General features: G+C 43.8%; 2 protein-coding genes across 6 annotated transcripts in view; one reads left to right on the plus strand and one right to left on the minus strand.

Moving 5' to 3' along the window:
- The window catches only part of FARSB (phenylalanyl-tRNA synthetase subunit beta), a 68,355-nt gene extending 57,926 nt beyond the window's left edge, over nt 1-10,429 (plus strand). For both annotated transcript variants that reach the window (XM_043445037.1, XM_043445038.1), the window contains one exon: nt 10,103-10,429. In XM_043445037.1, coding sequence (XP_043300972.1) covers nt 10,103-10,254 — 152 coding nt within the window. In that variant the 3' untranslated portion in view covers nt 10,255-10,429. The remainder of the gene's footprint in view (nt 1-10,102) is intronic.
- A 7,605-nt stretch (nt 10,430-18,034) lies between these two features.
- The window catches only part of SGPP2 (sphingosine-1-phosphate phosphatase 2), a 144,649-nt gene continuing 136,972 nt past the window's right edge, over nt 18,035-25,711 (minus strand). For all 4 annotated transcript variants that reach the window (XM_043445138.1, XM_043445136.1, XM_043445137.1 and 1 more), the window contains one exon: nt 18,035-21,526. In XM_043445138.1, the coding sequence (XP_043301073.1) occupies nt 20,975-21,526 (552 nt within the window). In that variant the 3' untranslated portion in view covers nt 18,035-20,974. The remainder of the gene's footprint in view (nt 21,527-25,711) is intronic.

The raw sequence follows: 25,711 nt of genomic DNA on the forward strand, positions 1-25,711 counted from the left end.
TCCTGCCCCTCCAGGACTCTCACTGTAAACATTCTGCCTTTTTTTGTTTTTAAAGAAAATTTCATTTCAAGAAAGAATCTGACTTAAGGTTCAGTTGATACATACTAGTGTGAAGTTGGTTTAATTTTTAGCCCTTTCTCATTGTGAAAGGAGGAATTGTGGTCCCTCTATGGAAATGTCAGGTTATTAGCTTTAAAAAGGGTGGGGCAAATTTAGTGGAATAGAAAAACTCTCTCCACCTTCTGAAACTACACCTGCTTGACAGCCACGCACACACTTCCTTATATTTAGGAACAAGGAAAGGAGAAACATGGGAAACAGCAACACAGCCCAGTATATCAGCAAATGTTGTTTAGTTGCCAAGTTGTATCTGACTCTGTGCAACCCCATGGCCTGTAGCCGATCAGGCTCCTCTGTCCATGGGATTTTCTAGGCAAGAATAGTGGAGTGGGTTATCATTTCCTTCTCCAGCAGATCTTCCCGACCCAGGGATCAAACCCAGGTCTCCCTCATTGCAGGCAGATGCTTTACCATCTGAGCCTCTAGGGAAGCATCAGCAAATAGACAGACATTAATTAATTATTTGCGTTTCTTTAAACAGCAAACTGTGATTGTTACAGTAGTTACAGTATTTTTATTTTGAGTGATGTTGAAGCCAGCCATAAAGAGTAAACAGTTCAGCAAAAACAGCAGGTAAAATGCCTTGCTCTGAATGTCTCTAGAACTTCCTATTTCCTGTTCTGTGAGACCAGTGTTGATGTGCCCAGTATTCATCAGTAGCTGTTAAATGTTTTATCAATGTTGTTATTGCAGCCACTATACCTTGGTATTCTCCTTCCAGAAGACAAGGGTTTCTGCTCATTCTGTTAATTCCCAAAGGCTCCTAGCTTGTTTATGAATTGTATTCTCTGAACAAAGATTTTCTCTTGGAATTATTTTCCTGGACTGCTTTGATGCCTTTTTTTTATTCTTCCAGTTCCACCAGTGGAACTGAAAAAAGGAAGTAATTGGTACTATACAAGGGACAGTTTTTTTCTTTAAATCAATGTTGTACAAAACAAGATCAGTTCAGTTCAGTAGCTCAGTTGTATCCGACTCTTTGTGACTGCATGGACTCCTGCATGCCAGGCTTCCCTGTCCATAGTAACAGTAACTCCTGTGTGTTGGGTCAGGTTCTTCTGTAGTGTTAGCCCATGTGATTTAGGACTTAATCCCTTTGTGCCAGTTTCTTCATCTGTAAAATGGGAATGATAGTATCTGTCCTGTCTGTACAGGGAGAGGCAGACTAAGAACTTGGGAAAGCATTTTGGAATGGCTGATCACTCCCCAGAGTTCCCTCAGGGTAGATGTTAGAGCTGCGCTTCAGAAAGGCATCTTTGGCTAAAAGTCACAGACTCAAGAAGGAACTGGGTCCTCAGCTTGACTGTTACCTGGCTGGCTGGTTTTCTTAACCTCTTTGGTATCCATTTTCTCATATCTGAGATAAAGCATGGACAAAATCACTGCCAGGGTCATTTCCAGTTTTAAGATTCTGCAGGAGTTTAAATGTTTCAGAAGCAGCCTCTGCCACAGGGTCTAGTGTAACAGCACACTTTCTTCCCCTTTTTAGATGGTGTTACTATGGTGCTTCTTTATCCACTCAGATTATTCCAGCCTTGTTTCAGGAATCTGAAACTTATTCTTTAAGGATGCCTGTGTTATATGGGATTTTTTTTAATGTAGTGTCTTTTTCCTTGGAAAAGCTCTAGGTTTGTCTGTATTACATTATGTTAATAATATTGCAGAGCTTATGTTATTATGTCCTAAGGCTAGTGGTTGTCGGTGTTTTATTTAAGTGTTGTTTGTTTCTTTAATTTTAAACCAGAAGAAGTTTGCACACATGAAATGGACAGCTTGACCAAAGGTTTGAAAACACTGTTCGTGGGCCTTCTGTGCCTCGGGCCACACAGAGGCGTCACTCTTGGGCCTATACTGTTGCCTGCCTCGGGCAGTCCACTAATCTTCTTGTGCTCTGCTTTTTCCATCTGTAACTTGCCTGTCCTTGGGGGCTTGGCCAGGGCTGCACTGGGATCAAGTCACTCCCTTTACTGGGGGGAAGATGAGTCAAAAGTAGGGTACTTTGTTTTCACAATCTCATTATTATTCTCTTCTTTCTCTTCTAACACGCCCTACTTATCAGCTGAAATTTAATTCTGAAACTACAGCACATCTATCCTAATGGCATGCTTGAAGTTACGTTTATTCCATGTTGACCAAAAGTCTCAGTTGAAAAGTTAACTAATTGTGAAGTTATAGATACAATCTCAAATACACAACATTTCCAGGCTTTCCTTAATTAGCCGTAGAATAGTCTCTTTATTGTTGTTTTTATTATTTCACTATAACTGTGGGGAAAGTAATAAATTCTGCACATTTTGATGTGCTTTAAAGGTTTTTATCAGATGAAAGAGTTGGAAAGACCCATTTTATTGACCCTGGAAAGCAGGATGATCTATACCTTTTATTTTTGAGGTTGTGATTCTGTATCTGTCCTATGAACACTTTAAGAAATGTGAAAATTTGGGGGGGAATGGTTTAAGTGCAAGACAGATGTAGGATGAGGGCGTTATTTTAGAATTATTGTTCAGTCGCTCAGGTCATAAGTAAAAGACATGGGGGATTTGCTACCAAGGATTCAGGGGCAGTTCGGGAACCCAGGCTAGGAGGACCTTCACGAGGACCGGAACAAGGTGCCCACGTGGAGCTGTCTTTCCAGGTCAGTTGCCTGCATTGCCTGACTTCTCTGTGCGTCTGTCTGCTTTATTCCTCCCTTGTGAGCACTCAGCAGTAAGGCTGTAACAGGGAAGAGTGACACCTGACTCCATGTTGGATCTGTTTCTTTGACTTTGTTGTGGTTGTTCAGTCGTTCAATCGTGTCTGACTCTTTGTGACCCCATGGACTGCGGTGTGCCAGGCTTCCCTGTCCTTCACAATCTGCTGGAGCTTGCTCAAACTCATGTCCATTGAGTGGGTGATGCCATCCAACCATCTCATCCTCTGTCACCCCCTTCTCCTTCAGCCCCCAGTCTTTCCTTGGTGTGTATGAGAGAAACATAGTTAAGATTAGACTTTAAAATAGATCCTAAGAGTGGTGATCGTTTTGTGATGTATAGAAATACTGAGTCACCATGCTGTACCCCTGGAGCTAACACGGTGTTGTAGGTCAGTTACACGGTAATAAAAAAAATAATAAGTAAATAAAATGACAGATATCAAAAGGTGATAGCCATGGAAATAAACTATAAGTTTCCTTGTACTAAGTAAAACTCGGAAATTTTGCAGTCATGATTCTAAATGTTTAGTCATAAGGCAATTGTGGTGATCTCTTAAAAAAAATGGTTCCTTGTTGAAGACATTTCTCCATTAGTTAGAAGCTAGGTAGTCTAGACTTTGCTGATTTCCTTTTTAAGCATAAAGCCCGATAGGACCCAGTCCTTATTTGCAGGACAGATTTTGCCCTGCCCTGTTGATAGAATTGCACTCATCTCACTTGTTAGCAAAGTAATGCTCAAAATTCTCCAAGCCAGGCTTCAGCAGTACGTGAATCATGAACTTCCAGATGTTCAAGCTGGATTTAGAAAAGGCAGAGGACCCAGAGATCAAATTGCCAACATCCGTTGGATCATCAAAAAAGCAAGAGTTCCAGAAAAACATCTACTTCTGCTTTATTGACTTCGCCAAAGTCTTTGACTGTGTTGATCACAACAAACTGTTAAAGAAGTGGGAATACCAGACCACCTGACCTGCCTCCTGAGAAACCTGTATGCAGGTCAAGAAGCAACAGTTAGAACTGGACATGGAACAACAGACTGGTTCCAAATTAGGAAAGGAGTATGTCAAGGCTGTATATTGTCACCCTGCTTACTTATATGCAGAGTACATCATGTGAAATACCGGCCTGGATGAAGCACAAGCTGGAATCAAGATTGCTGGGAGAAATATCAATAACCTCAGATACGCAGATGACGCCACCCTTATGGAAGAAAGTGAATAAGAACTAAAGAGTCTCTTGATGAAAGTGAAAGAGGAAAGTGAAAAAGTTGGCTTAAAACTCAACATTCAGAAAACTAAGATCATGGCATCCGGTCCCTTCACTTCATGGCAAATAGATGGGGAAACAATGGAAACAGTGACAGACTTTATTTTGGGGGGCTCCAAAATCACTGCAGATGGTGACTACAGCCATGAAATTAAAAGATTCTTGCTCCTTGGAAGTAAAGCTATGACCAGCCTAGACAGCATATTAAAAAGCAGAGACATTACTTTGCCAACAAAGGTCTATGTAGTCAAAGCTATGGTTTTTCCAGTAGTCATGTGTGGATGTGAGAGTTGGACTATGAAGAAAGCTGAGCACCAAGACTCTTGAGAGTCCCTTGGCCTGCAAGGAGACCCAGCCAGTCAATCCCTAAGGAAATCAGTCCTGAACATTCATTGGAAGGACTGATGCTGAAGCTGCAACTCCAATACTTTGGCCACTTGATGCTAAGAACTGACTCATTGGAAAAAACCCTGATGCTGGGAAAGATTGAAGGCAGGAGGAGAAAGGGATGGCAGAGGATGAGATGGTTGGATGGCATCACCGACTCGATGGACATGGGTTTGGGTGGACTCTGGGAGTTGGTGATGGACGGGAAAGCCTGGCATGCTGCAGTCCTTTGGGTTGCAAAGAGTCAGACATGACTGAGTGACTGAACTGAATTGATCAGTGTCACTGTGAGCACAGGCTCCCTCTCTGAGCCCGTTCGGTAGGGGTAAATGGGCCCAGCACTCCTCTCCCGTCCAGTTGTCTCCGATTTAAGGGTTAATGATGTCTGCAGGTGTGTTGGGATTAGCACTGTAAAGTTGTGTAAGGGGCTTTTCTTTCTTTTGATCTTCAGAAAGGGATGAAAGATAGCCATTACACTCAAGGGATTAGGCCTCCTCTCTTTAAAGACTTTAGGTGCCATAAATATTTCACATCAGATGTAAGGTGAAGACTTCTGTATGTCTGGGGAAAGTGGGTGTTTTATATTACCAGTTGGAAATTATTTAGTCTCCACTTACAAATTAAATGGTCTTTGCAGAGTGGAACTTTTATTCCAATCTGGAGTATACTAAGATATGAAAAAAACGTGTGTGTTTATATCATGGTAGTTATGGCAGTTTTTCCTCCTGATGTTCCTAAACCTTTTTCTAAGTTAATGTCTTACCTATATTGTGCCTTTTCCCCCTTGGGTGCTCCCTCATTGCATTGAGGCACTTCAAAAAACAATAAAAAAAACTCCTGGTTCTAAAACTTTTGAGAACCACCACCCTTAAGAATGATACCTTGCTCACATAAGTGTGTGGTCAGTTTTCTTAAGCCCTATATTTTGTCTTCTTTTTTCCTTTAAATTATTTAGAAAAGGAAAGTGAGGTTGATGTGCTGGCAGCATAGTTAGTCATAGTTGCTACCTTATCAAAAAGGGAGGGGAAACCAGGAAAAAGTCCTTCACGGAAAATTATGATCAGAGCCCCATTCTGCTCTTGGCCTGTCACCTACTCTGTCAGTTTCACTCCAGAAATGGAACACTGGGTTTTCTTTTTTTTCTTTCGTGTGATTTCCTAGGCCGGGTTATTGGACCACAGACTGGATAATTTTATATAGATCTAGTTGTATTAGAATTAGGAACTTGGTAGATGGAAAGGATTGGGTTTGGGTGGGTGCTGGCCCAAGAGTCAGCCTGTTAAGTGATTTTTCCTTCCTCCCACCCCATATTATTTACATAGTCATTTAGAACAAATTTAAAACACTTTCTCTTGGCCCAGTGGCTTACTCTATCTATATAACTTAGCATTTTGTGTTTTGTCCCTGAATTCGGGGGCTTATGGGTGGTTATTTTTATTAAAGCTCATGATGATAGCTTCTGTTACTTGCTGTGATGTGTATGATATGCTGACATTCCTTCTCCAGTGTTCTTCACCCTCCTTTTAATTTTGTTCTTTTTATTATGGGAAATTTGAATGATAAAGTACCAGATTGCTGGCAGTTACAGTATGTGGGTGTGAACCTCAAAGCATGTACTAGTAATGTGAAGAAAGGGGAAAGTAAAACTGTACTGTGGGTGATTTTTAGAGATGGATTAAATGAAGTACCAAATGAATTAGTTGAAAACAGTCGATGGGGGGGAGCTGGGCAGGGGGTGTTAAAGATTAAGGAATTATGAGCCTCATGCTTGATAACACCAAGGAGCTTTCAGATTAGGGGTCTGCTCAGTTACCACCTTAAGCTTCTGCTTCCGATGCTTCACGCAATTACAGGAATAAAGTCTATGCATCAAGCTTATCCAAACTTCTGGCCTATAATATTACTCCAAAAGAAAGACGAGGGCAAAAAGAAACTGTGAAAGGTGTTTGGCAACGGGCAAGAGAGGGAGCTCACAAACTCTTTGAAGGTCAATTAGCCAGAAAATGTGCTAAAGACTGGGTGCTGCGCGGGATTACTGGCCCAAGAATTCCCCCAAGGTCCTCCCAGTGGTCCTGCCGTTTCAGCACAGGGAGACAATTACAGACCTGGCGGAGATGCTACAAAAGCTTTAATTAAGGGACTTACTTACACCCCACTAAGTTCTGGAAATTAAATTCTTGTTTGTGCTTCACTGATGTTTCTTTTGTCTGGTTTTCCACATGTATTTCAACAGAGAACACTTATTTTCCCCAAATCTGTTTTTCCGTTGGAAGCCATTTTGCTGTGATGGATATTATCAAAGCCGAGGGTTTAATCAGTATAAAGAACTGGGTAGAAAACTGGGCTGAGAGGCTTTTTGGCTGGAGAGGTTTTGGGCACAGGTTGAAAATTGTAGTATTTATGTACCTTGGTACAACAATAAACCAGGAACTCTGGGCTTAAATGAATGATTAAAAGAATGCAGTTTGTAGAATTCGTATTTCAGAATTCCCACTCACAAGGCAGCGTGGTTTCCCTTGAATTAACAACTTTATGATTCTAGACACAGTAGGCTTCTCTTTCTCCAGAAATAATTTTGTTTGCCAGTGAGATTAAAGGGGTCTTCGGCTATCATCCAGGTCTGATTTTTCATAAGCTTAGACCCGTGTTTAGGTTCCATTCAGATGTGATTTCTTTTACTTCTGGAAAGACTGATTCAGGTTGCCTGGGTCCTGGCTGGAGCGCTGGGAGCTCACTGAAGTGCTGAGCTCCCCTCCTGCCGACAGAGGAGGCGCGCCCATCTTTGAACTCGGCCCTAATTGCTGCCTTAGCGGGGGTGTGTTCACTTTTTTGTTGTTGTTAGTGAAGCAGTTCTCTCTTTCATCCGCCCTTCTTTGAAGCCATTCACTTCTGCCTGCAAAGTTTGGTTTGAACCATAAAGATTTTTTTTAACAGCGCTAAGAAATGCTTATGTTCTAGTAACTTGAAATCTTCTTTCAGTATGTCTAGTTCACATACAACATCAGTCAAGTGGTACAGTGTCTCTCTGTACCCCTTACAAACTTGAAGGCACTTTTGTGTGCCTCTCAACTTATGTCTGAAGAAGAGAGACCTTCAGCCTTCTGCTAACTTAACAGAGGCATCAATCAAAAAATCGTAGGACTTTGTTAAACATGAGAAAGGGCAAGAAAAGTGAAAATTGCCATCATGGGTTAAAATGGTTTTCGGCCCAGTGAAGTCATATGGAAACCTCACCACTGGGTTTAGTTTTTATGTGTGGATGGGCAGGGGAGGATCGGCGAGCATTGGATGAGAGGGCGGAGGACCCCCTTGGGAGCCCCCCGACCCCGCACTGGGCAGCAGCTCCTCTGCAGGGAGGTGCTCTGACCCCGGGCAGTTGAGGAGGCCGAGACTTTTGGTATTGGTGTCATTGACAACGTTCCCACACTTGGATATGTTTGAAATAATGCATGATATGATTTTCAGTTCTTTTTGCCTTTTCTTTGGAAAGGAGGAACATTCTATCTGGTGATATGATTGTTTTTGTTTGATCAAGTTTTTAAGCAGTTAGTGAGCTCCCGTAGAGTTCGGTGCCAACTTCTGGAGAGAGGGCCAGCTGGCATTGTCATGCTTGCTAGCTAAAGAAGAACGTCACTGGGTTTTGCTTTAAAAAGCACTGATTCGAAAAGTTGTTTTATGAACTAAAAATCCAAAGTTCTTATCTCTTGGGCTTTATTTTGCTAACATTGTAGAACCAGCACATCTGGCTTAGATTCTAAAATAGTTTGGTTTTATGCTTCAGTTAAAATGAATCCAATCAAATTGGAATTGGAAGACAGATAAAAAGGAAGGATTTTGGTACAGTGAGGATTCTTAAACATAGCAGGGTTATCAGGAAAGTTCTTCAAAACTTCCTCTCCAAATGGCCTTTAAAAATAGGCTTTTTTAGATACTTTAGTTTATTCAGATAGAATTCTATGTAAGGGTTGTAACTCTACAATTCTTGGTTATACTGCTCACCACCACTACTTTTAAAAACTTGTCATTTGAAGATTTATTTGGTGTGAGAGGGGGTGGTCTTGTCTTTTTTTTTTTTTGGCCGCATTGTATGGCATGCAGAATCTTAGTTCCCCAACCAGGAACTGAACCCATGTCCCCTGCATTGGGAGCACTGATTCTTAACCACTGGACTGCCAGCAAAGTCAAACTTAAGTTTGTTTGGCCTGGTTTTGTCTTTTAAGTTAGGTTTTTATTTTGACAGAATTAAAACATGGATCTTTGTCAGATTTAACAGTGTTCGTATCTCACTAAGACCATACATTATCAATGAGTATGCTTTCTGTATTATTTCATTTGACCCCTCTCTCCAAGTGTGGATTAATGCACACAGCCAAACCATTATGAACTTCAAATGCAGTTCATTGAAATTCTTGCTTTTAATAGTAAAGCAGAATTACTTAGTTTGGGGAGATATGAGACGCAGACCACCTTATATTTCAGCTGGGTTGCTTTGGGGTTCTTTAAGAATGATAGTTAAAAATGTTTTTCAGGAATGTAAACAAACATCCTTCCTTCCTAAGTCTCTAGCTGACTTTGATTTGATGGTAACTACCCCCCCCCCCCGCCACACTCCAGTTCTGTTTCTTCATTGTCCTGACCTTGGAGCCATTAGCAGAGACTCTGCTGTCTACTCTTTCATAAATAATGCACTCGCTCAGAAATGGCAGGCTGGAGGCTTGTGGCCCGGCATTTTCATAGTTCACACGAGTAGACGTTGTGGTTGAGTCAGTGGGGAGCTGTGGACCTGATCCATTTTCAGGCTGGTGGGGAGAGAAACGACTCAGCATTTGCTTTCCCTCAGCAGAGCGCGGAGCGTGCGGCAGGACTGTGCAGGGGCGTGGGTGTCTCTCTGTCATCTTTTAGCTGTTTAAACCTCAAGAACTGTTTCTGGGTTAGTCAGCCATATCCGTGTCATTGGCACCCGAATGAAGAGGGGACTTTGTGCCGGTCTTGAGTAAATCAGGGGTCAGGCCAGCCCTGTGTTGGGGCTGGCCTTTGCCGCGGTTTACAGTAGATGTGCCAGAACTGCTTAGAAGGTTCTCTTGCCCACAGGAATGCGGGTCACATTCTCGCCCAAAGCCCGCGCCCGCCGAGGACAGCGCAGCCTGTGTTTCTCTGTGGAATGAGGTAGAAAAGAGTGCTGTCCTAAACAGGACGTGAATTCAGTGTAGACTCTGCATCCAGCAAGTGTTACTATGAAGAACCTGTTTCAGAACAGGTTCACAACAGGCACAGTGGGTTGGTTTTACATTTCCTTTTCCCTTTGTCCTCTTTCAGAGCAGTTCCGTGTCTGCACATCCCCCAAGTCCCCTCCCAGCTCCGCTCCTTCAGCCTCCTCCTCTTCATCTGTCTGGACCATTGCGATAAAAAACACAGGGTCCCCATTGTCGTGTTTGCCCCTAACCTTTTCCTTATGAGGGTGTCTTGAAGAAAATGCTTTTTAAGACCAGAAAGAAAGTGCGAGGGAGCACGCTGGTTTCACAGCCTGGAGTTTAAAGAATAGTTATTGTTTAAAGGCGACTAGCAAGCTTTCAGTGTTAAATGTCTATTGACATTTTTGCCTGGAGAAGCACTGATTTTTCTCTCTCTGTCTTTCAGGCTCTGCGTTCTTCCCCGGCCGATGTGCGGAGATCTTTGCCCGGGGTCAGAGCATCGGGAAGCTGGGGGTCCTTCATCCCGACGTTATTACCAAGTTTGAGCTGACCATGCCCTGCTCCTGTGTGGAAATCAACATTGAGCCATTTTTGTGAAGCTGAGTCTGTGCTGTGGGGTTGTCTACCCGAGGGTCTTTCTCTTCTCCTGGATGCCCTTTAGTCGTCCCCACAGGAAGTCCACTTGTGCATTGATGTTGAATAAAGTAGAAAGCAGTGTCTGGCTCCGTGGGTGATACTACCACCCCCACGTCCAGCCAGCTTGTACCACACACATGGGGTGTCTCTGTGAAGCTGCCTTGTCCATGAAGGCCAGGGGAGAGCCAGTCCAGAGAAACAGAGATGCTCCTCACATGTCAGAGCTTCCACCATCGCCATCACTTCTGCAATCCAGGATCCCGTTCTTTGCCCTAATGAAACGAGAGAGCTGATTAGAGCACATGTTTGAGGTTAACTCGGGATTTTTATTTTTTGACATTTGATGTGTGTTCATCATTGGGAAACAATAATATAACAGCATTTTTAGAAAACCTTTAAGAATCGGTGATGGTCTAGTAGTTATAGCCTTTGGAGTCACTTAAAGTAAAAGAAAAATGCACACATATTCAAAATATTTGAGAGTGGATACTTGGAGACAGAAGAGTTTAAAGGGAGATGCTGGTACCAGGGCCCTGTGACCATTAAACAATATGACGCTTACTTTTGCCCTAGGCCCCACATTTTATTGTGGTCAGTTTATAAAGTCATGGTTTTAAATACTCAGTAGAGCTACTAGTTTCTGTCGTATTTTATTTTTATTTATTATTATTTTTTTTAGTTCTACCACTTTATTGCTACCAACCCGTCTCCTTCTACCCTTGTGCACACACGCTCAGTCATGTGACCCCATGGACTGCAGCCCGCCAGGCTCCTCTGTCCATGGACTTTTCCAGGCAAGAGTACTGGAGTGGGTTGCCATTTCCTTCTCCATATTTTATAGGGAGGTATTAGATCTTTCTTCTGAAGCTAAGCTTCTGCCAGTCTGCCTTGTCTTACCCCCAACTTACTTTAATATTTTGATCTAGAATCCTCCAGTGGGTACCATGTATTTCAAAAGCTTGATGAAATGTTTGAGAAAGTTCTTAATTACCACCAAGATGAGATATGAAACAAAATGTAAAACTCTAAAAGTCCCCGTAGAAATAGCTAACAAGGATAGACAGAAATTATGTTTATGGAGCTTTTGCTGCATCTAACACTAAGACCATATTCCTACCTTTAATCAGGGCAGCAGTGTCCAACTTAGCAAGATTTATGAACACATAGACTGTCATTGGTTCCTTCCCAATCCTGTTGTAAGCAGATCCTCACATTTCAGTAATGAAGTGAGGTACAACCATAAAGAATAATGCTCTTCAGAGAGTTTGTATCTAGCAAGAAATCTATATAGACAAGAGATCTGAACATACATTTTTCTAAAGAAGGTAAATAAGCACATGAGAAGATGCTTAACATCATTAGTCATCAGGGAAATGCAAATAAAAAACAAACTAGTAATTAAATTGGCTAAAATTTTTAAAAACTGACTGTAGCAAGTGTTGGTGTGACTGGAGCAACTGGAACTGTCACGTGTGGCTGGTGGGAATGTATAGAGATACAGCCACTTTGGAAAATAGTTTGGCAATGTGTTACATCGTGAAACGTATGTCTGCCATCTAGCCGTTCTACTCCTAGGCTTACTGATGGCCATACAGAGAGTGTTACGCAGCTGTTCACAACGTTATTCAGATGACTGGATACAAACAGATGAACGGATAAATATAGTATATTTATACTATGGAATACATCACAGCCCAAAAATACATCACATTCCTTTTTTAAAGGGATGAACTACTGATACTCAAAACATGAATGAATCTCTGAGCACTACATTGAGTGAAAGAAGCCAGACACAAGACTACATGTGATTGCATTTATATGAAGAGCTAGAAAAGTCAAAGGCAGATTGATTGGCTGGAGCCTGTGGAAGGGAAGTTGACTGCAAAGAATTAAGAGTTAACTCTTTGGGGTGATCGGAATATCTGTACCTTAAATAAGGTGGTATTAGTAGTTAAGAAGTAGGTTATACCTCATTAAAGCTAGGAGCAGACAAAAGTTAGTGCAACTTTTGTATTTTGATGTGAACACCAGCAGATGTACGCTTAGGGTAGAAGAGCATGAATTCCAGAATCAGCATGTCAGCTTGCGATGGCTTACTGCTCCACGACCATTAGTGAGACTTTCTTTCCCAGTTTCAAGTTCACTGATTGAAGTCAGGGTTTGTGAGTCAGGATAGCCATTGTTGAAGTGGGTGGATCCATTAATTCTGTTGGCAGCCACTGATACCTAACTGTGTATCCCAGCAGGAAAGAGGAACAGTCAGCTGCATTCATCATGTGGCATTCCTGCCCTCTGGAGCAGGAGGCAGTAGGAAGAAAAACAGTATTGGGTACATTAAATGAAGAACCTTCACTTACAGGTCGAGGCTCCACAGCAAGATGGTCTTATGCTGGTGCCTGTCAGTGTTTCGAACTGGAGCCAGAGCAGTCTGCGGGCACTGCCTGCCAGAAAGCTTTCACTGGAGAAGACACACCTGCCTGGTAAAAACTGGGAGCCCTCATGTTAAAAGGAAAGTTAGATAGAATTGATTCTTGTTCTAGCTGACATAAATTTCCTGCATTATTCTAGTTTACTGAGTATTTTCACATGTGATGTTTGTCTCAACGCATTAATTCTCTGGTTTAACAATTATAGGTGGGAGTTAGATTAGGGATTCTCCCTGACTTACAGGAAGAGAACAGCCGACATTCAGAGAGATTAATAATGTGCCCAGAATTCACAAGGCAATAAATGGATAAGAGGGGCGTGGCGCCCACATCTGAGTGTTGTGTCATTTACCTGTTTACCCAAATGTTTTTTCTTTAAACAAGTTTTGTTTTTTATATATAAAATACTAAAAAACACAAAAAGTTAATTAAAAAGCTGTACCAAGTAAGGCCATCCAAGTAAGGGTAAGCTAATTTATCCTTCCTCCTGCAATCCTCTAACTAATCATTGTTAACAATTTGGTTTATGTTGTTCCTGACATTTTCCTTAGTTTGGACAGTCAGACCCACATACACGTTCACAGTTCTGGGGTCATGCTCTGCTTACTGCTTTGCAACAGGTTTTGGCTTCTACTTTCCATAGTGTTATCTCATGACATTTCACTTAATATGCCCCATTTTTCCCAGCCAGTACCTTCCTTTAGACCTACCTCATTCTTTTATATGATGCAAAAGTCTCTTGTGTGGATGTCCACAATCTGGTCAGCTATTCTTGTTGAGGAATCTTCTGTTGTTTGCAACTCTGCAATGGTAAGCAGTGCTTCAGTCGACTTCTATATACTTGCCCCTATAACAGCACTCTTAGGGACCATGGGAAACCAGCCCTAAAGCACACAAGACTATAAACATCCACATTTGGTATTATCTTAGGTATCTGAATACCACATTGGCAAGGTGGGACAGAGCTAGCAAACTTCAGAAACCATGATGGGGAGAGTACCCAGAAGGGCTTTGCCTCAAGAGTGGGGAGAACAACTCTAGACTAAATGTCATTCTGGTTCCACCTGAAAAGTCTTAAAAACAAGACCCAGAAGAATCAACTATTTTCAAGGAATGAACTGCATCCTAGAACAAAGCTTAAGAATATGTATAGTCAGGCAAGATACCCAGCACCCAAGAATCTCAACTTCACAGTATCTGGCATCCAATAAAAAATTATGAGGCAGATGAAGTCGCCAATACAACCAATAAGGAGGAAAGTGAATTTTAAGAGTTAAAAATGACATAGCTGATAAAATTAATAGACAAAGATAACTCTCTTCCATATGTTTAAGAAGCCAGAGGAAAGACTGAACAGGTAGAGACATAGAAGATGGGGATTTTAAATTAATATCAGTGGAAAAACTATGATGTCTGAGATAGAAATACCCTGATGAAAACACTAATACCGATTGAATGGCAGCAGAATTGATTGACTGGCTTTGTAAGAAATTTATATTAAGCTGTGATTTTAATCCCCCCACAACAGAAAGTCTTCCAGCCAAATATTTTTATTGGTACCTAATTTAGATGATAAGATGATCTGGGTTTAGTATGGACTGGAAGCCCAGGAGGCTCTGCTCCTGTTTAGGCTGCCAGATGCAGGTTGATAGCATGGCAGTAGTTGCAACTGTCACCCTACCCCACCCCCAACACGTTAAGGCTGGCTTTGTGTGTGCTGAGGAGGCACTGACATTCTTTGAAACTCTCCAATGGAAAAAAACCTGGCTTGAGCTCCAACCGAGGGGACCCTGATGTCATAGCAAGAGAGGAGGACCTGCAAGTGTGTTGAGTGGGTGCAGGAAGAAACGTCCCAGCTGAAACTCCAGCTACGTCCTCGCTTGTCTTGGCTGGCTTTTGCAGGCCATGCAGACAGGCGTGGAAAAGGAAAAAGGGGTTTGGCTTCGTATGGCTTTCCCTTGTGTCACAAGGCTCCAGTTTTAAGAACTTAACCTTCTATTCATGGTCCACATTCAGCTCTCATTCTCTTTAACATGCATCCTGTAAATAGTCAAGTCTGCACTACAGGGGTGCCCCACTTGCAGAGAACAATGCATGCGTGCTATATCCTAAAGAATCCATTAAGGAGCCTTATGTTTACAGAAATGAAGAGCTGCCATATGATTTTTAAGCAGCAAACTTCTTAGTGCACTTAAAATTCAAGTTTAAACAATCAAAACAGAGGCAGCTTTTAGGAAAAGATCTACTCCCTAAAACAAGATATGTCTGCACCCTCATTCCACTTGGTTCTGGTTAACCTCTTACTAGAGAACCAAGGCTTTATTTGTAATCATTTATTTCCACTTGGTATGTGCTAAGTCGCTTCAGTCATGTCCAATTCTTTGTGACCTTATGGATTGTACATCACCAGACTCCTCTGTCCATGGGATTCTCCAGGCAAGAATACTGAAGTGGGCTGCTACGCCCTCCTCCAGGGCATCTTCCTAACCCTGGGATTGAACTCGTGTCTCTTACATCCTCTTCATTGTCAGGTGGGTTCTTTACCACTAGTGCCACTTGGGAAGCCACTGGGTATGATTTGTAATCATTAAAGAACAACATGGATATTTACAGGTCCCTCAAAGAGACAGGACCCCACTCTAGTACTCTTGCCTGGAAAATCCCATGGACAGAGGAGCCTGGTGGGCTGCAGTCCATGGGGTCACTAAGAGTCCGACACGACTGAGCAGCTTCACTTTCACTTTTCACTTGCATGCATTGGAGAAGGAAATGGCAACCCACTCCATTGTTCTTGCCTGGAGAATCCCAGGAACAGGGGAGCCTGGCAGGCTGCCATCTATGGGGTCGCACAGAGTCGGACACGACTGAAGCGACTTAGCAGCAGCAGCAAAGAGACAGAATCATGGCAAAATATTTAAAAAATTAAGTTTCATGGGACTTAGCTCAAGGAAGGAACTGAGCAAAGACAGGTGGGAGGAGGTGTGGACACCAAGGACACAGATTGAGTTGCTTGCTGCTGTCATATCTGCCAAGAGATGAACAAAGGATGTGGGGAGGTTCATTGACAGCAGAGGGAAAGGCATCCAAGGGTGAATATTTGAGTGAAGAGACTGAAATCACCTGTAGATGTCACCTCTTCTGGATTATCCCATGTGGAGGCAAGGAAAAGGATTAAGGAGCTTCTTAGGCTCCCTTCCTGTTCTCGTGATTGGGTTCTGCCCCATCAAAGCCTCTTGCTCACTCTTTATCCCAGCCCTGCCATCACTGTTAACTCCCACACACATGCACACCACCACGGGTGTGGTCTGTCTCCTCCTTGTAAGAGCTCGAGGTGTTGGGGAAGTGTCTCTCGCAAGCTGTGCCCTCACCATAGAGCATCATCTTGTACCTACTTTGCATCACGTCTTCATGCAAACGCCATCTGTTCTTTAAGCCTGGCTCACACATTACCTCTCCCCTGAGCCTCTGTTGAGTCGCAGAACTCAATTCCTACTGGGTGCTTATCTTTACCCTGCAGCCTTAACAACTTTGGGTCTTGGTTTGTAATTTTTTGAGCCCGAGTCCTCTCTGGAGAGACTCCCACTTGGCAAACGAGGTCTCATCTAGCCTCATGTGCCCATGGGAGGCAGCAAATTAGGTATTATGAAATAACATAATGTTTAAGGTACAAAGAGGATCCCAACAGCCTTGCAAATAAGAGTGTCAGCTTTCAGTGCCATTTCAAAAAGCAAGGGACGCTTAAGGGGAGAGCATATCATTGCAATGACGTGACTGTAAAGCGGGGTCATGTCCATTTCGTTCAGCAGACAGTGCAGTCACCTGTGGAAACCTTTGGCTTGGGCTTCCCTAGGGTCCAGTGGTTAAGAGTCTGCCTGCCAAGCACTGTTTATAATAGCCGGGACATGGAAGCAACCTAGATGCCCATCAGCAGACGAATGGATAAGAAAGCTGTGGTACATATACACCATGGAATATTACTCAGCCATTAAAAAGAATTCATTTGAATCAGTTCTAATGAGATGGATAAAACCGGAGCCCATTATAGAGTGAAGTAAGCCAGAAAGATAAAGACCATTACAGTATATTAACGCATATATATGGAATTTAGAAAGATGGTGATGATAACCCTACATGCAAGACAGAAAAAGAGACACAGATGTATAGAATAGACTTTTGGACTCTCTGGGAGAAGGCGAGGGCGGGATGATCTGAGAGAACAGCATTGAAACATGTATATTGTCAAGTGTGAAACAGATCACCAGTCCAGCTTGGATGCATGAGACAAGTGCTCGGGGCTGGTGCACTGGGATGACCCAGAGGGATGGGATGGAGAGGGAGGTGGGAGGGGGGATCAGGATGGGGAACACATGTAAATCCATGGCTGATTCATGTCAGTGTATGGCAAAAACCACTACAATACTGTAAAGTAATTAGCCTCCAACTAATAAAAATACGTGTAAATCTATTGCTGACTCATGTCAATGTATGACAAAACCCACTGAAAAAATAAATAAATTAATTAATTTAAAAAAAAAATGGGAAAAAAATAAATAAATAAATGGAAAAAAAAAAAAAAAAAGAGTCTGCCTGTGCCTGCCAAAACACAGGGGACATGGGTTTGACCTCTGGTCTGGGAGGATCCCACATTCCGAGAGGCAGCTAAGTACCCGCACCAAGCTACCGGTTCTGCAACAGGAGAAGCCACAGTGAGAAGTCCGCACACGACTGGAGAGGATCGCCCTCTCTGCGACTAGAGAAAGCCCACATGCAGCAACAAAGACCAGCGCAGCCATACATAAAGTTAAAAAAAGAGAACATTTTGCTGGTCTTCAATATATAGTGACATTTATGTCCGAATATGGTAAGAGGATGCTCTTCAGTATCGAGGAGCTGCAGGAGGGTAATTAGACGTGCAATCATACTACTTACTTTCTTTTCATCATACCTGTGGCTGCCGTGGTGCTCACCAACATCTGCATGTGGCTGAATCATGACAGCGCTAGAGAACTGTATCGTCGTTGTTTAGTTGCTTTGCAACTCCAAGGACTGTAGCCCACCAGGCTCCTCTGTCCATGTGATACTCCAGGCAAGAACACTGGAGTGGGTTGCCATTTCCTTCTCTAGGGGATCCTCCTGACCCAGGGATCGAACCCACATCTCCTGCGTTGGCAGGCAGATTCTGTACCACTGAACCACCTGGGAAGCCCCAGAGAACTGTATAGCCGCTGTTTATTTTTGTCACCTCTTTTCAGCTCAGGTCCCATGAACCCTGAGGATCTAGGGGGGGTAAAAAAAACTGCAAGGAAGCAGAACACTGGCTTTTAAAGCATTTAATAAATCATCATCAAAGAAAAATGATTTTAAAAAGAATAAATTTACATACAGTACATAAGTAAGACAGCTGAAGGTTTCCAAAATAGAAAACCAGAGCATATGGCCCTGAAACACCACATGCTTTGGTTACACTCAGGAAGCATGAATCGCCTATTTGGGCAAGAAAATCCTGTTATCGTGTGATCTGCAGGCACGTTGAGGGGTGATTTCAGTCGTTGAGGGTTTTTTGTTCATTGTCTCTTCTGCGGTATTTTCTACTGCATGATCTATTATGGTGGGAGTCTGAGCAAAATTGGCCTGGAATGGTGGCTGTTTAGAATGACACTCACAGGAGGAAATGCCCTGGTCCAGAGTGGTGGTGGGTTAGGGGCAGGAGGGCAGTCGGGAAAAGCCCATACTGTTCTACCTGCAGTGGCCGATGACGCCGGGCACTTTGCTGTCACCACGTCTAGATGGAGAGCTGGCCAGACCACAGCTTCTGAGCTTAGACTGGACACATCAAGATGAGCTGGATTTTGAAACTTCATCTCTTAAGACTTCTGCTCAACAGAGGCTCTGGACCAAGACAGGGGTTATGCCAGCAGGGGGCAGTCTATCCCCAGAGAGAAAATCCAGAGGTCAGTGATGGACGGTGTAGTCTTGGGGGGTGTGGCGGGGGGTGGTGGGGTGTGTGTGTGTGTATAATGGTGATGGGCTGGGTAAAGTGAATGAGGAGGGCTCTGTGTGTGTATGTATGTGTGTGTGTGTGTGTGTATAACGGTGATGGGCTGGGTAAAGTGAATGAGGAGGGCTCTGTGTGTGTGTGTGTGTGTATAAGAGGGTGAAGGGCTGGGTAAAGTGAATGAGGAGGGCTGACCAAGTTGCAGTTTGAAGCAGGTAAAAAAGTTTTTCCGAACAGTTTCTGCCTGATTCAAGGCCACAGAGCCGTTGTGCTCAAAAACTAAGCTTGGCCTCACCAATATGCACTTTTTATTCTTCGGTTGATGGAACAAGAGACTTTAAAAAGTGACCAATCTGTCAGTATTTCTTTACTGGGCTATGGCTACCATATTCATCCTCAATCCAAATTGTATAAATACAGCTTTGAATACATCAATACAGCTGACTGCAAGTCTGTGGTTGGGGCTTAAAAGTAAAGAGATGGCAGTAAAATTTATACACACACACAAGTGAATCGCTCACACCCACCGCTATGACAATAATTACCACCCTTCTCAAAGGATACAAGTGGAAAAAGCTGATCCTTTTGCCCGTTGGCTTCAGAGAAATCAACTAAAATCATTTTGTGTAAATATTACCCAGGGCGGTGATCTCAGGTCTGGCAGCCCATGGGGATGGGGTTTCAGAGAGTGCCGCGTGCACGGCAATGTGGGGTGGTCTCGGGTGGGGGTGCCCGTGACCGGGGGCATTCCCCTGCCAGAGTGCCGCAGATGCTGGTCAGAGGATGATGTAAAAACAGGCAAATGGCAAGTCATTTTGACCCCTGCCTTCTAACTATGAAAAGTGTCAGAAGCATGAAGTCAAACATCAGAGGTGATCGCAACCAAAAGGCCAGGGTGCGTCTGTGAGAGCAGGACAACAGGTGTTCAGTTTTCACACCGGATACGGAGGTAAGAACCTAACCCAGACAGGCAGATTTGCCCTCAAAGTGTCTGAGTGGTGAGGACGCAGGAAAAAAGCATGGCTTCAGCAGCTCAGGAGCTCCACCCACCACAAGACACTTTGTTAACTGTCCACTGACGCTGGCTTTTAAGAGCGCTGTTCAGCTCTTCCTCTTCATCCTTGTTCCTCCTCCTCAAGGAGCCCCTGCAGGAGGGTGTCTGCCTAATGATCGCCTTCCTAAGTCTAATAAGAACTTGCCTGGGGTCTAAAGGATGCTGGGTTGGGTTGGCTTGTTCCAAAGAGAGGCTGACATTGTTCTGACATTAATTACCCTTAAAATTGCCAAGAGTTAAGGGGCGGGGGGTGGAAAGGGAGCCCCTGATTCTATTTAGCAGATGAGGAAATGGATTTAGGAAAAGTAATGAAGAAACAGTGGCTAGGAGGGAGGTCTAGGGCCCTAAGAAGGATTACATTCATCTGTTCTACTGATTCACTTTAACAGGCCCACGACAGTGCCTTCCCAGTTTGTAAGAAAGCGAAAAAAGCTGAAGAAGGGCAGAGGGCTTGTCCCAAGTCACTCTGATGCAGGAGAGAGCCGAACACCCAGAGCAAATCAGATGAAGTGAGTTGGGAGCAGCCGGCTGGGTTCATGTTCAGAAGAGAATAGAAATAAGTGGTACCCGAATCCTGCGAAGTGTACGACAAGGGGGAGCAGATCCCTTCCTGTCCAGTGTGCACCGGCCAGAGACCAGGACACGTAAGGAAAGCAGGCTCTTGCCCGGGACCTCAGGGCTTTGCCCCACCTTTCATGCTTCCCGGGGAGGTTTACAGCACTCTTTCCCTGTGAGCTGGCACAGTCTCATGTGATTGTAACAACAGAAAGTCACCCTGTCCAAGGAACGTCACCCTTTCTCTTGGACCAACACTGAGACTCGGTGATGGGCAGGGTCTTAATTGAAAAGAAAACCCGACGTCCAGCTTTCTGGGTCATGCTCTCCAGAACCCAGGGTGTTTGTGGCCACTCCTAAGCCAGGCTGCAATTCCTGCCAGCCCAGGGCTGGCCCAAAGTCCATGTAACAGATAGGGTGGGGGACCCTTAAAGAGGTCAACTGTGGGTTTAGCCCGGCTTCATCCGTGACATGACCCTTACAGGCAAGTGGTTCCTGCGAGACAACTTTTCCCGCCATAGAGCAGCAACATTTATCTCAGATACTAGCAAAACAGACATGTGACTTAAGGAAATTTTTTTTAAAGAAAAACGTGTCATCAAGACTTCCCCACTCAACTTTTTGATGTCTGGTCCAATGACCGTTTGAGGCTCAGAGTAGTCCCAGAAACCTGTGGAGCATCGGCACGAAGGTGGTAGCACAGATGCCGACAGACGTGTAGGTGACAAACTTGTAAGGCACTTCGATTTCCAGTCTCCGCCTGGCCTCCTTGTTTCTGGTGACCACCTTGAACCAGGAGTACAAGACTTGCAGGGAGAGCTTCTGTACAAGCTGACGGACCAGGAGGATCAGCACAATCCCCACGGTGAATTTGGCCAGACCCACAGCTAACAGCTCAGTGGTGAGTGGCGGGATGTTCTGAATAACAGGGAGAGATTCCGTGGGCTCAGACACGAGCTGGAAAAAATGGTTGATCCAGAAGCCTATGGTCACCCCAGCCCCGGCAGCCAGGATGGTGGTGGTGTCCGCTCTGGTTGGGCTGTAGTAATCAGATGCGGGGTAGTTGTAACAGAGCAAGAATGGCACCACCAGGACACACACGGGGAGGAGGGGGCTGGCCGAGTCCAGGCGATCGATAAGGGTCCAGGCAGGGTACGTGAGGACAATGAGGATGGCGGTGATCAGGATGCCGCCCAGCACATCCTGCGGGAAGGAGAGCAAAGAACCGTGAGAGCTCTTCCTGTACTGATTTCAAGTCAGGTAAAACGGATTTGATGTTTAACACACAATGTTTACATTGCTTTATTTTATAACACTATTTGCTTTTTAAGATTTTTTTTTTTGGATGCGGACCATTTTTTAAGTCTTTCCTAAATGTGCTACAATATTGTTTCTACTTTATGTTTTGGTTTTTTGGCCTCGAGGCATATGGGATCTTACCTCTCTGACCAAGGGATCAAACCCGCACCCCTGGCATTGGAAGGTGAAGTCTTAACCACTGAGCCACCAGGGAAGTCCCTTATAATACATATATTTTTAAAAATGTATGGCTGTAAACATTTGAAAAGTAGGAAAAACACAATCATGCTATTCATGATTGTATTGCTATTCATATATGTCTTTCAGTTTTTCCATCTTTTGGAATAAATTTTATATTTATTTTCTTAATGCATGGCTATAACCACACTTTCTTCAATCTATTTTTTTTTTTCATTCTATACTTTTAAAACATTTGCTTTTTGGCCATATACCATGTGGTTTGCAGGATCTCAGATCCCCTACCAGGGACTGAACCCAGACTACTGCAGTGAAAGCGCTGAGTCCTAACCACTGGACCACCAGGGAATTCCCTTCGATCTCTTATTTTTTATTTAATATTATGTCACAGGGCTTCCCTGGAGGTTCAGATAGTAGAGAATCTGCCGGCAGTGCAGGAGACGCGGCTTCGATCCCTGGGTTGGGAAGATCCCCTGGAGAAGTGAATGGCAACCCACTCCAGTATTCTTGCCTGGAGAATTCTATGGATAGAGGAGCCTGACCGGCTATAGTCCACAGGGGTCGCAAAGAGCTGGACACCCCTGAGTAACTAGCACACCCACACCTTCAGTCACAAGGACTGTCATGATCTTCACAAAGACGGTGTCGTCCTTTCTGGGCAGGCGGAGGGTGGAGGGGGAGTCACCTTCTGCGGGAGCCATGTTAAAAGCAAGCGCACCATCATGACTACAGAGTGCGTTTATTTGCACTGCCTGGGAAGATATTTTAGATGTGGTGATTGAAGCTCCACCGTGCCCATCTGGGCACTACCACTGTCTTCAGAGACAGAACTTCAGATAGTGTACATATTTCACTGGGTGCATGCATGATGCTTAATCAATCCTTCTTCAGGACACTTTAGACTGGTTTTCTTTCTCTGTTCCTATGTCCCTCCCTCCTTCTTTCCCTATTTTCTCTCTTTCTCCCCTTCCCTCCTTTGCTTCCTTCCTTAAAGGCCTGTTTAAAATATTTTTAACTCCTAATGTCCTCCATTTTCTTCTTCCTTTAGTGTTTTCACAGCAAAATTCATTAGGTGAAGTCTCAACGTAACCAATAGATTAATATATTTAAGTCAGAGAATGAGGAGCTTGCTTTGGTTTTGTTACAGAGTTTCATGTGGGTTATTTTGAAAGTTTATAATTGAAAAACTGAAACACTTCCTTCAATGCATTGGAAAATCTGGAAAACAACAAAAAGTAAAACATATGCATTGTAGAAAATCTGGGAAGGACCAAAAAGTGTAAGAAAAAACAGATCCTTATTTCCAATACCTAGTGTCAACTGTGTCTGTATTTTGACATGTTGCCCTCCCACTCTTTTTTTCCCCATAAATATAAAATGGAATTCTAAAGAGTTGGTCTCCTCCCTCCCCCAATTCTTCATTCATTATTGCTCTTGTTTAGTTTCTAATAAAATGACATCTGATTCGGGTGAACAATGCGTGAGAATCAGACCTTAGAAGTAAACACTGAGGCTACAGCATTTTTCAGATTAGAGGGTACCCGTTCATCCTTCCAGTGTCCACATGTGTGGGCCCCTGCTGTATGCCACATTGCTAGAGGATCCAGTCTGAGCTAAACCATCACAATCCATGACTATGGGGAGCTTACAGTCCAGAGAAGAGACAGAGGATTGCCACTGTTGAAGAGGAAGAGTGGTCAGCTTCTGGATCGTGATGGTTTTAGGGCGCTGAAGAGGAAAGGGTAAACACAGGCAGGAAGTCCACAGGGTCCTAACAGTCCCCTTCCTAAAGCTTACATTGAGGGAACAACATGAAGCCACGGACATAGCTCTCACTGGGCACCAACATGACAAGATTTTGACTGCAGTGGGGAGAATGAATACAAAAAGGGCAAGAGTATGGGGACGGGGAGGCCACTTGCCTCCTCAGAGGAAGCCTTGTGCTCTGCATGTCCTCCATGTGAGCCCTGGGCTTCACCTGCTGTTACTTCTGCCATCCTTCTCCTCAATGACCCCTCAGGCTGCGTGGTCCCCATGATCACCGTCCCCATGACCGTCCCCTGTGCTATGATTATGCATGGATGTTGTCTTATTTGGGCAGGCGGCAGGGAGAAGCAGTCCTTCATTTAAGCTTCCTGGTTACCAAAACTTGAGGCAAACTCTTGAATTGAGTTTTTCTCCACCTGTTGCCTCGACTTCTTCGCCTTGAAACACAACTGCTGACTGAACTAAACTTTGTTGATACACAATTCTCAAAGCCCACTTACTAGTCATTTGCTGGCTGTTTCCTCAGCATCTGTCTTTGACCCAATAGCCTCATACCTCTCTTTGGGGATCCATGAGGTTCTGGAAAATATTGGAGTTGGAGCACCATGACCCAGGTAGGACAATCGGGGCGCTGTTTCTCCTGGTTATCATGACTGGTGCACGGATGGTCATGTCACCTGCACCAGTCCAATCAGATAAAACTGGGGGTTTTGCTTGGGATTCTTGGAAAGAGATGCTTTTTTCTGAACACTGGGCCCTGTGGGTTTACACCCTTTACTTAGTAGACCTTCAATATTCAGCTTTTGTTAATGAGACCCTGCACCATCATGGCTTTTCTCTGACCTCCAAGAAGTCTCTTGCTTAGTTTCCTCCTTCAGGTCCTAAACAGGGCATTTCCACAGATTCTGTCTTCAGGCTGTCTTTTTTTCCTCCATTGTAGAGCTTGCGTAGGTCCATGGCCCCATCTCTCCATTTCTCTACCAGCGTAACTCTAAAATCTTTTGTTTTCAAATCTTGTTTTTCTCTCAAACTTTGGTCCTACCTTTTAAAACTAACAGCTATTTTCATTCAGATGCCTGTCAACTCACCTAACCAACTTGTCTAAAAGTCATCAACACCCAAAAAGAAAAATAAGTAAAGGAAATGAACACTTTATAGAAAAGGAACTATGAATGCCTTATAAACACATGAAAATATACCTAAACTTACTTATAATAATAAGTGGAAATCAAACTAAGCTGAGGAGAAATTAAAATTTACATTCACACAAAAACCAGTATGCAAATGTTTACAGCCGTTCTATTAATAATGTCCCCAAACTGGGAACAACCTCCATGTCACTCAAGGGGTAAACAAACTGTGCTATGTTCATACAATGGACTATTTCTCGGCAATAAAAAGCAACAAAATACTAATGCAGACAACAGCTTGGATGAAATCTGCAGGAAATCATGCTGAATGGAAAAAGCAGTCTCCAAGGGTAACATACTGTATGGTTCTATTTTTATGACATTCTCTGAAAGACAGAGCTACAGGACTAGGGAACAGATGAGTGGTTGCCAGGGTCTGGGGGACAGGGAGGGTGCAACTGTAAAGGGGGAGCATGGGGGACTCGTTGGGGTGACAGAGCTGTCCCGTGTTATGGTGGCAGTTACTCAAATCGATCCTGGTATTCAAATCCAGAGACCGGGGACTTCCTGGTGATCCTGTGGCTAAGACTCCACGCTCCCAATGCGGGGGGAGCCTGGTCAGGGAGCTAGATCCCACTTGCTGCAACAAGGACCAGGTGTAGCCAAACAAATATTTTTTAAAATACCCAGAGAACCATACACCCAAGGCAAAATCAATTTTACTGTGTGTTCATTTAACACATAAAATTAAAAATGACATTTTAGACAAAAATAAGAACGCTGGTGGGCTCTTTTGTTTTTACTCAATAACAGTGTTGCGTGAGCCACGTGTGAAGCAGTGCTCTGGCCATCCGGAGGTTCCCAGCCCAGCTCTCTCTCCCCCGGCCGACAAACTTCTGATAAGGCACCCCTCACCTATCAGCATTAACAAAAATCCAGAAGTCTGACAGCATTCTGTTGATGAAACAGTAGGTGGGGGCAAAGGGACCCTTGT

Source organism: Cervus canadensis, chromosome 24 (assembly GCF_019320065.1).
Source record: "Cervus canadensis isolate Bull #8, Minnesota chromosome 24, ASM1932006v1, whole genome shotgun sequence".
NCBI lineage: Eukaryota > Metazoa > Chordata > Mammalia > Artiodactyla > Cervidae > Cervus > Cervus canadensis.